This window comes from Rhincodon typus, chromosome 4 (assembly GCF_021869965.1).
Source record: "Rhincodon typus isolate 14 chromosome 4, sRhiTyp1.1, whole genome shotgun sequence".
Classification (NCBI taxonomy): Eukaryota; Metazoa; Chordata; class Chondrichthyes; order Orectolobiformes; family Rhincodontidae; genus Rhincodon; species Rhincodon typus.
In genome coordinates this window covers 49201895-49219063 of record NC_063335.1, presented here as the reverse complement: position 1 = coordinate 49219063, position 17169 = coordinate 49201895, and the positions used below count along the sequence as shown (strand labels likewise).

Below are 17169 nucleotides of genomic sequence, written 5' to 3'. Positions count from 1 at the left end.
ACTTACAATTCTTTGAGGAGGTAATGAGTAACAGATTTGTCAGGCATGACAATTGATGAAGCCATGCTGACTGACCCCTATTTTACCAATAATTTCCAAGTACTTTACAATTTCATCCTTAATAATGGGCTCTAAAATCTTACCTATGGTCGAGGTCAGGCTAACCGGCTCATAGTTTCCTGACTTTTGCTTCCCTCCCTTCTTAAACAGTAATGTTATGTTAGCCATTTTCCAATCTTCTGGGACCCTCCCTGACTCCAGTGATTCCTATAATATTACCACCAAGGCTTCTACAATCTCCTCAGCCATCTTCTTCAGAACTCTGGGTGTAGTCAAATTGGTCCAGATGATTTATCCACCTTCAGACCATTTAGCTTCCTCAGGACTTTTCCTTAGTGATGGCTACTAGATTCCCCTCTACCCCCCAGATCTCTTGAAGTTCTGGTAGGTTGCTGGTGTCTTTCATGTGAAAACTGATGCAAAGTATCTATTCAGTTCCTCTGCCATTTTTTTATTCTCCGTTACTACTCGGTAGCCTCATTTTCCAGTGATTGAATGTCCACTCTTGCTTCTCTCTTACCTTTTAGATATCATTAAAAAAAACTCTTGTAATTTTCATGTATATTACTAGCTAGCTTACTGCCATAGTTGATCTTCTGCCCCCTTATTACTCTTTTAAGTTATTCTCTGCTGTTTTTTAAAGACTCTCCAATTCTCTACTTCCCATTAATCTTTACCATGTGGTTTTTTGTTTGCTTTTCTGCTGTCCTTACGCCCCACCAACCGCCACCACCAGATAGTATGTTTCTTCTTCCTTCGGATGAATTTCTGCTGTGCCTCCCAAATTACTGCAGATACTCCTGCCATTTCTGCTCTACTGTCTTCCCTGCTGGAAATCCCCCCCCACCTCCCTGTCGACTTCCAATCAACTCTGGCCAGCTCCTCCCTCATGACTTTGTAATTACCTTAACTTGACTGTAATACCGTCACAACTGATTCAAGCATCTCCGTCTGAAACTGAATTCTATCATACTGTGGTTACTGCCCCCTAGCATTTCCTTTTCCTTGGGCTCTCACATCAAGTCTGCCTCATTATACATCTCTCAATCCCAGAACTGCCTATTCCCTAGTGGGGTCTACCACAAGCTGCTTTAAAAAAAAATATTTTGTGGACACTACACAAGTTCATTTTCTTGAGGTCCACTACCAACCTGATTTTTTCCAGTTCATTTTCCCAGTCCAAGAATCTCAATTCCTGGGAATGGTTGCTAGGAAAAGAAACTAAAGACTGTCAAGTCCCCTAGACCTGATGCTGTTCATCCTAAGATCTTAAAAGAATTGACTGGAGAGATAGTGAATGCCTTAGTTGTAATCTTCCCAAGTTTCCTAGATTCTGGAAATATCCCAGTAATTGTAAAATTGTCAATGTAACAACCCTCTTCAAGAAAGAAGGAATCCATTGTTAATGAAATAGCAGGACAATTCAAAAGTAACAGTACAATCGGGTGGTGTCTCCGTGGTTTTCTGAATTGTAAAACATGTTTGACTAATTTATTTGTCTATTGAGACAGATCAGGCAGGCCGATAAAAGGGGAGTGAGTAGATATACTGCATATGGGTTTTCAACAGGCATTCAATGTGATGCTTCCTAAATGGTTCCTACACAATTTTAGAGCTCATGGTGTTGGGACTGATATATCAACTTGGATTGGTCATGGATTAAAAGTGGGAAACAGTCAGGATTAGTGGGACATTTTTACATTGGCAAACTTTAACTAAGAGTACCACAGGGATCAGTGCTGGGACCTCCAGTATTTACAATCTATATTAATGACTTTGATGAAGGAACTGGGCATTTTGTACCCAAGTGTGTTGACCATACAAAGATAGAAGGGAAAACAAGTTGTGAGGAGGATACATAGGGCAGGATTTTCCCCTTTTGGTGTGGCTTGAGCAATGGCAAGCACGGTGAGAAAATATGGTGAGAATGAAGAAATTGGATTCTTAACATCGAGAAACAATTTCTCAAATTTTCCCCTCAAGCCTTAAATGATGACTTTTGCCATTGAGCAATTGACTACCTAGTTTCCATGTGTTTGCATCTTGTTTATTTGCACCTTCCAATTCTTCTCTCCTTCCCCGAGAAACTGGACATGAATCCCAACGTGTTAATCAGAGCAGGACCCTGGTGATGGTAGCACATTGAATGTGTGACCCACTCAGCATGCAACAGTTTCTTCAGAACAATGTCCCTGTCTGCTCCATGGTCACCATTCTCCACAATACTTTGTCCACACAAGTTGGTATTGGCAAAAAACCATCCTCACCACATCATCTTGGCTTATCTCAGACCAACCTTCACGTCATTCAGCCCTTCACTTTACTTGGGGGCTGCTGGACTCCTATGACTTGTTTCTGCCAGGTTGACTTGCACACAGGGACAGAGACACAACTGTCCCACCTACACTGGATGGATTTGCACTCACATAGATGCACACTGTCTGCTCTTAGCTGGCTTTCTTAGTGCTTGATTATGTACCATTTACTTGGAGGCTGCCAATCTCTGTATTCTTCACATTCCTTTCCTAGTGTGCACACACACTTCTTCTGAGTTTATCTCCAATAGGGTGTTCTATCTGATGCGGCAGTGCTTATCTCCTGTGACATAAGAAACTGGACATGGTAATAAAGAATATAACAGACATGTATTACAACCAGCTATAATGTACATGAGTGTCTAGGTGAGTGTAAGCTGTTAGGTTACAGAAGAGAAGCATATTTCAGGTAATATGCCATGCTTCAAGTGATTCGATAAGCTGGAATATAAGATCTATATGCCCTCGGGTCATATGCTATGATACAGTAGATAATGACTGTCTCTTAAATATATACTGACTGTAAGACATAACATATACCCCTTTCTTTAAAAAGAAAAACATCCCTTACATATTTTTATATCCCATACTGATATGCATGTTTTGTCTAGGCATGTATTGTCAATTCAATAATTATACAAACAAGTAAAACAGAATTTACAAGACTAATGTTTCAAAATTCAATGTCAGTGCTGTGGAGGTTTGATAACTTGACCTGATCTGATGATGATATGCCCAACTGGAGAGGTATACATTGTTCTCAGTTGCATTTGCTTTACAATTTGGTTGCCTTGCTGCTGGTTGCTAACACTTGACATCACTACCCATTGTCATTGTTGGAGCGTTTGTCCTTACTGTCCTGTGTATGGCTAGTATTCCATGCATTAGTCTGCAGCTTGTGCAAACAACTTAAATGGCAAACATATTGCACATGCTTCAAGCAAAGAGCCTTATATGAATGTCAGAGGGGAGCAGGCCTTAGTGGGGTGAATGGTGGGTCCCTATTGTCAGTCAGGAAATATCGCCACTGTCAGCCAAGCGGCTGTGCAGGCAGTTAGTCGGATGCTTGGTCCTACCAGAGTCCTTGAAGATCAGAGTTTGGGTATGGACAGTCCTGCAAATCAAGTCCATGGAATCTGAGAATTGCATGTCGGTCAGCCAGGATGTTGAGACCTCAGTCTGCCGAAAGAGTTTCTAGGGGGATATAGGTGAGTTGTATGAATGGACAAAATTTTGGTGGATGGAATATACTGTAGGAAAATGTGAAGTTATTCAGTTTGGTAGAAAAAATGGAAAAGCAGACTTTTTTTTAAATGGAAAGAGATACAGAGGGCCCTAATGCAGAGGGATCTGGATGTCTTCATACATGAATTACAAAAAAGTTATCTTGTAGGTACAGCAAGTAATTAGGACTCCCAGGAATGTGGGCTTTTTTTTGAAAGTGGCATGGAGTATAAAAGTAGGGGAGTCTTGTTACAACTGGACAGAGTTGGTGAGACTGCACCTGGAGTGCTGTGTAGTGTTTTGGTCTCCATATTTAAGGAGGGCCACTTTTGCATGCTGTTCAGAGGTTATTAGATTGATTCCAAGAATGAAAGGTCTGTCTTTGGGCCCATACTCATTGCAGCTTAGAGTAATGAGAGGGGATTTTATTGAAATAAAGGATTCTGAGGGTAGAATGTTTCCCCTTGTAGAGTTATCCAGAACCAGGAGCACTGTTTTAGAATAAACAACCTCCCATTGAAGTCAAATATGAGAAGGAATATCTTCCTCTGAATATTGTTAATCTTTGGAATTCTCTACCTCAGCAAGCAGTGAAGGCTGAATCAATTAATATCTTAGTTTGATTTTTGATCTTCAAGGGAGTCTGAGGACTGGCAGGGGAGGAGGGGAGTTCAGGCAGGAAAATGGAATTGAAGGCACAGTCAGATCAGCTGTGATCTTATTGAATGTAGGATAGGGTTTGAGGGACTGATGGCCAACTCCTCCTATTTGGCATATTGTTATGTTCACTTTGTCTAAGCCTGAATATCTCCTTGAGCAGTGTTGTTTGAGAACATTCATGTGAGGCATTTGGAGATGTTTTAATACCTAAAAGGTGTTCTCTAGGTTATTATCACTGTTTATTTCTTAAATACTGGAGTGACAGCCACAATTTTATAATTCAAAGAAACAATATCTGAATGTTGAACACTTTGGACAGTGATGATTAACATTCGTTCCTGAGGTCAGTATCATCATGAAGACTTGTAGCTCTTTCAGTCTCCAGACTAATTATTTTCGAAATACCTTTCTTACTGGTTGTGTGAATGGGAAGGTCAAACCCTCCTTAGAGCAGGTAACTGGCTCTGATACCTCTGGCTTCTCAAGGCATTCACCAATCAAGATATGCTCTGACAACAAACAGCAATATATCTGACACCCCTTTACCCTGTGCTTAATTTTTTCGATGCTGCTATGCCAATAGGTCATTGAAGTCCCTACTGCCTTTAATTTAGTCACCTCTCTTTTTGTGTCTAAATATTTTAACTTTCTATTGAGAGCAAGTAAAAACAGAAAAGTATCAAAATAAGAATAGGAGAGACAATAGTGAATAACTTCAGTTAGGGGAGTCCAGAACAAGGAGAATGACATTAAAATTAGAGCTGTGTTGTTCCGGAAGCACTTCTTTACACTGTAGATAATGAAAATCTAAAACTCTTTCCTTCCACCCCAGCCCTAAAGAATTGTTGGCCTTAATCTAATTTCTAATTTTAAAAACTGAGGTTTAGTTTTGATCAGTGAATGTGTTTAGTATTGCGAAACCAAGGTGTGTCAATGGAGTTGAGATAGGGATTCCCACATAATTGAATGATGGGATAGACTGAAAACACTGAATGACCTTCCCCTAAAATGAAGGTGAGGATGGAAATCATAGTATATCCAGGGTACAGCTTTAGCACGCACTTCAACTTCCAGTTCAGCATATCTTCAATTTTAAGGTTTCTCTGCAATTACACTGTTAGTTGGACATGTCCATTTTTTCAGTTGCATCGCACAGATCTACCAACTATCCCTACCCTACCCCCCACTCCAGGGTTCGGTTCCAAATAAGAGGAGCCTGAAAATACAGCCTCTCATTTTGGGAGAGGTGAAGGTGTTAATCCCGTCCGGCTGGTTATGGGTGTTTGCATAGGTGGCTTCAGACTGAACAATCAGTTTAGCGAAAAGGGAGAGGGTGGGTTCCGCTGGGGGAATGGCCCTCCTTGTGAGGAGAGTTGACTCGTTGGTGACCTGCTGCTCACAGCTGAGTTGCACCTGCACTGTGCAACATAAAACCCCATTGTAATGTTTACTAAACAAGCAGGACCCATCTCGCTCTTTTCATTTCATAATCCGTTAGTGGGTGGCGTCTGTTGCCTAGGGAGCCATTGAATTGGTCGATGCCACTGTTTTGTCAATATACACCGGTTGCGGATGATTTAAGTTCCTGATTTTCTCTTCCAGATATTCATCACCGTGAATTGTCTCAGCACTGACTTCTCCTCACAAAAGGGGGTGAAAGGACTTCCCCTTATGATACAGATCGACACCTACAGCTACAACAACCGCAGCAACAAACCCATCCACAGAGCCTACTGCCAGATCAAAGTGTTCTGTGACAAGGTGTGGTGCACAAAACATGCTGAAGGGGCTGCTGTTTTTTTTTAAAAGAAGGCTTGTCAACTTCCCAAAACATTGTTAAGGAACGACAGGTTTATTATCGTTAGAAGGCTCCTGTGCAATTGCAGATGCACATCGAGTTACCTTCTCAAAGGAGCAGAATGGCCTGCGTGATTATTGCTAGAATGAAATGTATAGGCGTTCTAATCCTACACGCTGGGCAAGCCATTAACTTTTCTTAAACATATTTTATTTGCTCCCTCAAACCAAGATCTCCTTCAGCTTGTCCGTTTTCAATACAGTATTGCACAGTAAATCCTGCACAAATATTTGAGGTTTCATAATGGACGTTATGGGGACTAAAGCTATTGGAGCTGTCAGGTTAATATTTTTGTACCTTGTTAAAACAATGAGAGAGCACCATCTAGTGTTGGTATTTATGCAGTGACACAGACGCAGCTCCAATGAAGAGTTCAATTAATTTTACCATGTTCTGGAGTCTTTATAGTTCACGGAAATTGTTCCCATAATTCTGTTTCTGTGCTACACATCAGTGTCAAAATAAAAACTTTTGTTTATATAAGGGCACCTTCAATGGAATAAAACAGCCCAAGGCATTTCACTGAAGTATTATGAAACAAATGTCTTGAAATGCTGCAGTCCATGTGCTTCGAGTACTTCCTCAATAACTATAACTTGGAGCAGTTTTCTACAATGCAGCAGCTTCCCAGATCATTCCCGAGGGCACTTAAGAGCCAACTACATTGGGATGGATCAGGTATGTTGAGAAGGCCTATGAACAGTTAGGCAGCTGAGGATGAGGTCAAATTGGTTAATCTTTCATGTTGAGCCCCAGTCTAACAGTACAAAAGCAAGGTGTAAGAAGAGCAAAGTCTGCAAAAAGGATAAAGACAGGTTAAGTGCAAAAAAAATTGCAGATGGATTATAATGTGGAAAAATGTGATATTGTCCACTCTAATCAGAAGAGGAGAGAAGCAAGTTATTATTTAATTGAAGCAAGAGTGCAGAATGTTGTGGCACAGAGGAAACTGGGTATCCTTATACATGAACACATGAGGTATAGGGAGTAATTAGGAATGCATATGGAATATTGACCCTTATTGAAGGGATATGGATTATGAAAGTAAGAAGGTTTGCTACAACTATATGGAGCATTGGTGAGACTGCACCTCAACTGCTAAGTACAATTTTGGTCTTGTTTGTGTAAGGAGGGGCACACTTGCTTTGGACGTAGTTCAGAGAAAATCCACAAGGCTGATTCCTAAAATGAGGGGCATGTCTTATGAAGAAAGGTTGAACTGGTTGGGTCTTTACTCTTTGAAATTGCAAAGAATCAGAGATGATTTTAGTGAAACAGATGACATGGGCTTGATATGATAGATGCTGGGCAGATTTACCGGTTATGGGGAGGCTGGACCTTTTGGGTTAACCCTAATCCTGTCACAGTTCCAGAATAAAAGACCACCTATTTAAGATGAAAATAAGAAGGAATTTCTTCTCCCTGAGGGTTGGTGATCTTTGAAATTCTTGACCTCATAAAGAATTGGAGACTGAATCATTAAATATATTCAGGGCTGAATGGACACACCTTTGGCCAATAAGAGAATCAAAAGTTAATCTGATCTTGTTGAATGGCCAAGCAGATTCAAAGGGATGAATGCCCTGCTCCTATTTCTGTTTTTGTATTTCCATTCCAATAGATGTGTCTTCTAATTTTTGATCTGCTTACTTAGTGTAAAATTGGACTCCCTTACTCTCATTCATACCCTTGTTTCCTTCCAGTAATGTTCAGGAGCTAGGCAGGAGGGAGAACTGAGCAAGAGGTTTCTTTGCTCTTTTCTTTAGCTGGTAGCCATGAAATGTCATAGAGTTCACAGCATTCAATGAGGGTCTCTCAGCTACAATCCATTCTGCCCCCAAATCTGTGGGTTATTCCTGCCAATGGGTACAGGGATGGTGGTAGCGAAATGGAAGGTCAGCTGATGGATATGTCTCTGCAAGTACAGTGATGTTTGGATCTTGCTTGCGGGACTGCACTTTGAATTTTGGCATCAATAACCCCCTAAAAATCAATGAGGATGAGTGTTGATTGCCTAATCCACTCTGCTGATTGGTCCATTGAATATTTCTCTTATTATTCAGTTTTATAGTGGCTGTTTATAAATCACTTCAAAAGTCATGTTGTGGGATTGGAGTTATATGGCAGATAAGAGTGTAAGCATAGGAACAGAAGTAGGCCATTCAGCTCATTGAGTCTGCTCTGCCATTCAATGAGATCATGGCTGATCTGATAACCCTCAACTCCACTTTCTTGCCTTTTCTCCTTTAATTCCTTTACAGATAAAGAAAACTCTCTAACTCAGCCTTGAATATACTTCACGAGCCTGCCCCTTTAGCTGTTTGCAGTGACGAATTCCACAGATTCACTACTGTCTGAGAGAAGAAATTTCTCTTCATCTGTGTCTTGAAAAAGCGACTCATTATTTTTGAGCTAATTTGCTTTTAATGACAGTATGACAGGTTTTGTGGTTACCTTTTCTGGTGTTAGGCACAGCCGATCTGGTTCTTGTTAACAAAGTCTCACTGTGGCATGTGAAATGATGATCTTTGTGTTGCTAATCCAATGCCCTAACCAATAGACCACTGTACAGATTAGCTTGTTCATTCCATTGCAACTACTGGCTCATTCCTAACTTTCACTGTTGTTGCAAGGCTCAAGTGAACCACTTTTGGAAAGAAATAATTCAAGATTTTGATTCTTCAAAAATAAATCTCTGTACTTTAGGTCCAAATAGAGCCTCTGTTCTGGTGCTGATTGCCTTTACAGTTGTAGTCCAGAGATTTCTAGCTATCAGATACTTTTTCTCCAGGGAGCAGAGAGGAAAATCCGAGATGAAGAGCGGAAACAGAACCGGAAGAAAGGGAAAACTGCGGGAACGGCAAACCAAGTAAACCCTTGTAAGCAGATTCAGTCGTGAATTCTGTTTTTATTTTGACTTGAGAATCTATTTTTATCTCTAAATTCCTTTGGGATAATCATATGTTTCCTGCCTGTCTACAGCATCAGAAGGTAAATTGAGCAATGCGGCCTTGCAGAAGAGAAGTGATGCTACTTTCTTCAAGACCATGACTGACCTGGAATCCCAGCCAGTTCTCTTCATACCAGATATTCACTTCGGGAACCTCCAGAGGAGTGGGCAGGTAAAATCAATCTCTCCTGCATCCCCTGAGAGGCAGAGTCATCTTCGAGCATCTTCATTTTTAAAGGATGGAACAGTAATGTTTATTTAATTTCTGCATTTATATTTCTCCAGTTGTCTTTCCCTTTCCCCATGGGGTGGAACTTGTTGACTGATAATGTCAGTGTTTGAAGCCAGAGCTATTTTAATCTATGCATCTCCATTGTCACATTATGTAATGTAATGATGCATTGAATCATGGAGAGGAGTTTGTTTAGGAGAGGAGTAAGGGGTGGAATGTCAAATTTAAGATTACCCTGGTTATTATGATTGCTGAGCTTTTAACGAATTCTGTTCACCTTTGACTTATCTGATCATTGCTTATTGCAAAATGCTGTTTTTAAAGGTGCCACACTCCGCAGGCACTATCTTTTAAATAAGCTAATGTGTTTATTGCTCCTATGCAAATAACTTCTTCTTAAGTCATCTTTTTCTTGAATATTTGTAATTTTTGTATGCATGGTGGAATGTATAAGGAGGGGTAAGTGGGTAGTGTTTTGCCGTGGGTCCTGTGACTGACGGGAGTCCATGGAAAAGGATGAAGGACTTGAATAACAAACAGCTATTTTGTGATAGTTAGCCTTTTATTTTAAAAGAACTTATTGCAGTGGACAGAGCTGAAGAAATATTGGTTTGTGTGTGCTTGTGTCTGTGTGAGAGAAAGAGAGAACTTTCCCAGTTCAGCAAATGACAACAATCCAGTCAGCAAGTGGTGAGTGTACATTTCTGACCAGAGGTGCACTGTCCACCTAGTTATTAAGGAAGGATTTAAAAAGACACAGTTTAATCCATGAAATAAGCCCATTTGCCAGTAAGGGCCAGAGACTCCTCTTCATGATTGGTTTCTGTAGGCACCCTGTACCATAATGGCTGCAGTACAGCAAAACTAACACCACGATATCCTGCCATTTAGCATGGAAGTAACTTTGTTGATTCATTGAACCAGAATGGACTGGAATGTTCCTTTACTTGTCAGAGAGCTGAGTGCTGTCATTCCTGCTTACCCATTATCCTATGCCTCTTCCACCACCCTTGCTCCGGTTTCTGTGCCAACCCTCGATTCTCCTCCACGCTCCTCAGGGATTGAAGCACAATTCCTGGACCCACTCCCCCGAGGACTGAGCTGGCCTTGTATAGTGAACTGATGTTGCAGAACTGTGTTCACTCACCTCCATTCTAAAGAAGCTCAGTAACGGGGGAGCATCGACTCATTTCATTCACATTCAGGCCAGATGGCATTCCTGCATTGCTGGCCCATTTTCTTTGGTACATTTTAAAGGGGAGGGGGGATTACGATGCACAAAAAGTCTTTTGGGAAAGTTTTGTTTGTGAAGAACAAAGAGTCACGTTGCATTTCTCACCCTTCTGCCACGTTTTGATATGATTTACCTTGCCTTGCCATGTCATACACCAATAATGGAAGGACCAAATACTAGTCACATTTTTATATATAATACAGATTCAAAAGGCTTTAAATAAAGTGGCTGATAGTCTTAAAATGTGTGTTTGTTATATGTGTGTAAGAATGCTAAACCATCTGCCTGCACACAAATTAATGGAAGACTTTTAAAAATTAATTTCTGGGATGTTAGTGTTACTGGCTAGGCCAGCTTTTGCTGCCCATCCCTAACTACTTTTGAGTAAGTGATGATAGCCTCTGTTTTGAATCACTGCCGTCCATCTGGTGTAGATACAGCTGAAGTGCAATTGGGAAAGAGTTTTGAGGGTATGACATGGTGACAGTGACCAGCGCACTGATGAACTATTCTGATGAAAAGTTATTGACCTGAAATGTCAACTGAACTCCACACAGAACCTGCCTGACTGCTCAGTTTCTCTAGAATTATTTGTTTTAGTTCCAAGCAAGGTTGAGTGTGACACGAAAGGAATATTTGTGTGATAATGTTTCCATGCACCATCTGCTGTTGCTGCTCTCAGTGGTAGGGGTTGCAGATTTGAATGATGCTTTTAAAGGAAGCTTGGCAAGTTGCTGCACTTCATTTTTGTATGTGGTGCCCTCTGCTGCCCCTATGCACTGGTGGTGGATGGAGTGAATGCTGAAGATGGTTTGACAAGCAAGATGCTGAACTTCGAGTGTTGTTGGAGCTGCATGCATCCAGGCAAGTGGGGAGGATTCCATCACAGTCCTGATTCATGCCTTGTAAAAGGTTCTGGGGGGAGTCAGGAGGTGAGTTACTTGCTGCAGGATTCCCAGCCCCTAAATTATGTTAACCTGTACAAGTGAATTGGAGCCAGTAACTTGTGTGCTCAAACATTAGAAAATAACAAGAGGGAGAACTACAAAAGCTCAAAGTAGTCACATTTGCAGGAAAAGACAGAACTGGAAATTATCAATGGTGAGGAGGTTTCAAGTTGATCTACGCAATATTGGAAATTTTGCTTCCACTCTAGTACAAAGACAGACTTCCCTTTTGTCAGGTTTCTGAAGTGATGTTCTTCCTTTTTGTAGATGTACAGTGTCAGCAGTGATGACATGGAGAGAGAAGGGTGAGCATTCCATTTGTTTTTTTTGTATATTCTTCTGCCTGAAAGCTGTGGAAAATTTCAGCAATCTGAGCCAAAGGTTTACAACAGTGTCTGAATAACAAGGGAAAAATTTTTACTAAAAGATGAAAGATACCCTTATTGCCCAGGCCATTATGCAGACCATTGTGTGGAATTCCAGAATTTAAAAGTATCTTTGACAAGGGCAGTCACAAGTATGAACACTTCCTGACCACTGGTCTCATAAATGGCTTATTGTAATTCATGGGCAGAATTTTCCCTGCCAATGGAAGGCGGCTAGGGGTATGCTCAGTATATTCCTAGCCAGCAGAGGTGATGTGCCGTGTGTTTACAGTCAATGAAGGGGACACCAAGTGTGTTCCTGGCCAGTGGAGAAGGTGGGGGAGTGCTGCTCTGCGTGTTCCTGGCCAGTGGACAGGTGCTAATTGTGCAGTTGGCTTCTGGGGTGGGGCATAATTCGAGAGTGGGACCAGATTGATCTGGTGGGAAAGTAGTTGAAGTGATAAAAAAGATACCTACACATCTTTTCAGCTGTGACTTCCTTCTTTCCCAATGCGGCCTGGCTTCCACACTGTACCTGCACCTCACCTGGCTCAGCAAGGAGAGCTTCTTCAGAGAAACTGACAACCTGGGAAGGCTTTGATCAGTTACAATGAAGAGCTTCAGTCATGTTGGGATGATGCACTGCTGTTGAGAGCACTTCTCTCGGAGAGCACTGTCACTGATTGGCAGGTGAGTGCCAACTTCTTGGCAACCATGTCACCTGCCTGGCCCCTTCCTGCCAACAGCATGCTTCATATCCACCTCTGCTGGCAGGAGGCGACACTTGGGACCTGGATGTAAGAGTCAAGGTCAGCACTTTGCCAAGAAATTGGCCTATACTCGCCTATCAGCTCTTAACAATTGGAATTGTTATGAGTGGGACTGACCCGTTAGTCACCACCTATTACGCTAACCGCCCTCCCCAACCCCAACTTAGTCGTGAAGAGGGGTAATATGCTTCCTTGGTAATCAAATGCATCTTCAGTCTCAATTGTAAAAAAAATCAAAACAGCCATTAGGTTTACACTTGAAACAGTGGAAGACGTTTTTCTTCAAATGCTCGTTTAACAACCAATTGTACATTGTTCCGGGGTACTAAAATAAGTACATTGAACACAGGAAATAAAAAGGACCAAATGTTTTTCTGTAATTCATTATTACTTTGTGTGAAGGTCATGCCTTCTTTGCATGGAAATTTAATCTTTGCATATAACTCAATGTTGTTCGGTGGTGAACTTGGGATTTTTGACACGAGTTTTTGTTTTGCAGTGTCCTTGTAAAAAGGTTGTTCCGATCATTAGAAGATGAGTATCCCCCAACAGCTACAAAGCAAATAAGAGAGGATATCCATAAAAAAGGTAAGTACCTGACCATCATCGTCATCATCATCTTTTGAAATTAAAATGGTGATGTAAGGATCTTCTGTCTGGGTTTCCTACAGAGTTTGGCTGAAATACCACCATAAGGCAAATATGATGTTGTGATCCATTGAACTGCATTTATTTGGGAAACAAAATTATCAGACTACTCTAAGTTTTGCTAGGGAGTAGTGTTACATCTGTGAATTACAGACATAGTTTGCTGTGAACTTTGACAATGGCCACTTGGGAAATTTTAAGCTACGTTTTTGCACTTTATGTGCAGCACTCTCAATCAACTTGCATAACCTTTGGCAAAGATCTATGATAAATCAGTAGGCAAAATGGTGTAATCACAACCGTCCAAAAATAAGACTTCCTTTTGAACTGGGATGATCTGATCATTTAAAGTTGTCAGTAACCTCCCCAAATAAATCAGCCAGTGCTCATTGCAAACCAGCTCCATTTGAATGCCATCATTGTTTGATGCAGTTGTACTTTTAGGATTACTAAAATATAAGATCTGAAATGAATGACAGTTATTCTATCATCACAATTTTGTTTTTAGTGGGAAAGATACCAGTTATATTTATGAAGTTGTTTTAAGTATTGTCTTCCAAAATGTTAACCAAAGAATAATTTATTTAGATATGGAAAGGAGCAGTCTTATTTACAAAATATTTTGATACAGCATGTGATAGGATAGGGGTTGATTTGCTAAATTTGCTAGATTTGTACTGATTTGTTTAAAATTAGCATTTAAAAGACCCGGAGAAGTAGCAGTAGGTTGTTACACTGAATCCTAAGAAGGGTTTAATGGTTTGGGATGGAGGTGTTCAGTTGCAGGAGAGGAAGGAAATGGAGGGATGCAGATGAAAGAGGAAAGGGTATGAAAGCAGAGCTGTGATAGAAGAGGGGAGACATACAGGGGTCGGAAATAGAGATCTACGTCGATGATGAGGATTTTTGCCCTCTTGTTGGTCCTGTAGATTATTGCCCAATCTATGAGCTAAAGCACATTTAGTATTATGGGAGTGACTGTCCAGCATCATTCCCTTAGGGACCTCGGAGCAAATCTTGTGTGGAGAATATGAGATGAGTTCTTTTGATCTGGAACTGGCAGTGTCTGTTGCACGTGCTGGTGTGGTGGTCTGGTTCCAATCTAATTGTTGTTATCCAAGACTCAGGACTTGCTTTCAGGTCTTTTTAAGACTCACTGGCCAAGATTTTCCTGAGGTGGGCCAGTGTGTATTGTGAAATTTCCCACAGGGTCTCCATGAAGGGTTGGTTAAAAAGATTATTGATGTAGTTGCTAATGGCTTAATTGTATTTGACTTTGGAGTGTATTCAAGTCCTTACAGGAGATGTTTAATTCCGTTGACTATCTAATTGGAGTTGGAATTTGGTGTAAGTTGTTAAGAAGGAAATAATCCCTTCAGGGAGCTGACTTAGTTTGCAGTATATTTGTGAGGTCACATTCAGATGCCGGCATTTGGATTCTCTTGAGTAAATAGTGTACTGGTTGTTACTGATCTTGTATAAAATTATTGTTGATGCTGGAAGTGTGAAATAAAACCTAGAAATACTATAAAAACTTGGTAGATCAGATGGCATCTGTGCAGAAAGAAACTGAATTTGAATTCAATAGACATCTGGAATTAAGAGTCTGATGATGACCATGAATCCAAGAAACTGCCATCCTTAGCTGGTTAGGCCTACGTGTGACTCTAGATCCACAGCAATGCGGTTGACTCTTAACTGCCCTCTGGGTAACTAGGGATAGGTGATAAATGCTGGCCTAGCCAACAATGCCATCATCCCATAAATGAATTAAAAAAAACAATGGATTCAGAACTGGAGGGGTAGAAACGTGTTGGGTGTTATGTTATTGAGAAAGGGAGTGGATAAAGTAGGGCCAAAAGGAAAGTCAGGGCTAGGTTAGACTGCAGGAGAGATTAATTAACAAAGATGTAATGGAACAAAGGGTGAAGAGAGTGGTGATGGTACAGTGAAGAAACAAATTGATCCAGAGGGAGTGTTAATTGCAGAATAATGGATAACTGTGCCTGAAAGAAACACATGAAAGCAATTAACTGACACTTGGTTTCTTAAAAAAAAATCAAAATGCAAGACAGAGTTCATGGTCTGAAGTTGTTGAGTCCAGAAGGTTTTAATTGGAAGATTGAGGTGCCGTTCCTCCAGCTTGCATTGAGGTTTGCTGAAACCTACAGGAGACCAAGGTGGCGAATTGAGCCAGTGAAACTGGTAAAATGGAATGAAGACCTTACAGGAAACAAAGAGTGAGGAAAAGTAATTGAAGTATTTGTGGGAGTCAGGGCTTATAATTAATGTTAGTGAAGAGCTAATCCCAGAAATGAAGTCCAAGAAGACCAGGAAGGGAAGAGACTGAATGATCAGTTAAATGTGAGGGAAGGGTGGAAGTTGGAAGCAAATTGACAAACTTTACCAGTTCCAGTTGAGAGCAGAAAGTGGCACTGATGGAGTCACCAATGTACCACAAATAAGTCTGGAGAAGTTTAGCCTAAATGGAACTGGAACACCCCTCTCAAAGTTGGGGTGGAACTGACCCCAACCAAAGAATTGAACAACGAGTCAAAGGTGATGGAAGAAGTGCTTAAGATTGTGTTCAGATCCACTAACCCAACACAGAGCAGGCCTTTCTTCATCTCCAACTTACTTTGTCCATTTAGTTTAATCGCTGAGCCATTTATTCATAACAACATCAGAAAGCTCTTGCAAACTCCACTTTATTTAATTTCCTCAACAGCTGTTCTATCATTTTCTGAAGGCAAACAGTCACATTGCCACAAGCTTTGATTGCATTCATCAGGATCATGTGCTGTTTGTTGTCCTCAGGGCTTGAGATACAATTCTGTGGTTGCCAGCTGCTCTCCAGTATCTGACACAAATGACAGAAATTCAGCTCTTGTTGGCTGTTTCCAGCTCATTCTCTGTGAGGAACATGAATTACAGATAGGCCCAACCTGCCCAATTAACTTCAATCAAACACTTGTCAAACTAGATTGCCACTCAATCCTGTCATCATCCATCTCTTCTCCCTCTTCCTGTTTCCCCATCTCCCCCCACCCAATGTTCCTTGCTTCATCTTACTCTCACCACTTGCCTCCTGTTTCCTCCTGCTTCTCTCCCTAATCTCTCCAATGCTTCCCTCTCTCTCTTTACAGTTTTCCTTCCCCTCTCCACCACCTCTCGCTCTCTTCACTATTTTCCTATGCTGTCTTCACTGCTTCCTCCCTCTCTTCACCCCTTCTCGCTTCTCTTTTCCTCCTTTACTGCTTTCCTCTGCACTCCACTTGCTACTTTCCTCTCTCCTTTCTTTGTGGTTCATCCCACTGTCTTCACTTTTTCCCACCCTGTTCCCCTTGCTCCCTTCGCCAATTCCCCACCCATTCTTTTGTTGCTTCTGCCCATTCTCTCCCGCTTTTCCTTGGGCTCTTTGCTGCTCCTTTCCACTGGCTCCTGTCCGCCCTAGTGCGTTCCGCCACCCTAATCAGAGGGCTGATAGCTCTGACCTCTTGCAGTTCCACTGGGTAATGGGGACAGGGGGAGCAGCGAGGGTGCCAAGATATGAAAGTGCAGTGGCATGGAAATAGCATGCTCTCTGGCATAAATGGGTAAGTCCCTAGGAGTGGAGGAGAAATCAATTCTGGTGGTATTGTTTAATCCATGGGTGTGCTCCTTCCTTCCTGTGGCTCTGTCATTGGGAGATGGAAGCTCTTATCACACTGGGTCTTTGGCATACAGCCAGAGGCCCATTTCTATTCTGCAATGTCCATACTTTATTTGTTCATGGGACATGGGAGTCCTTGACCATTATTGCCCATTTTAATTCTCTGTGTGAAGGTAGTGGTGAGCCATTTTCTTGAATGGAAGCAGTTTATGTAGTGTTGGTTCACCCACAATGCCATTGGGAAGGGTGTTCCA

The 17169-nt window shown here is 41.4% G+C and overlaps 1 protein-coding gene across 1 annotated transcript in view; it reads left to right on the top strand.

The window, feature by feature from the left end:
- Window positions 1–17169, top strand: part of LOC109936690 (grainyhead-like protein 2 homolog) — a 120533-nt gene that overhangs the window by 98409 nt on the left and 4955 nt on the right. The window contains exons 9-13 of the mRNA XM_048596324.1: window positions 5862–6020; window positions 8909–8996; window positions 9100–9239; window positions 11748–11785; window positions 13115–13203. Of these exons, the coding sequence (XP_048452281.1) occupies window positions 5862–6020; window positions 8909–8996; window positions 9100–9239; window positions 11748–11785; window positions 13115–13203 (514 nt within the window). The remainder of the gene's footprint in view (window positions 1–5861; window positions 6021–8908; window positions 8997–9099; window positions 9240–11747; window positions 11786–13114; window positions 13204–17169) is intronic.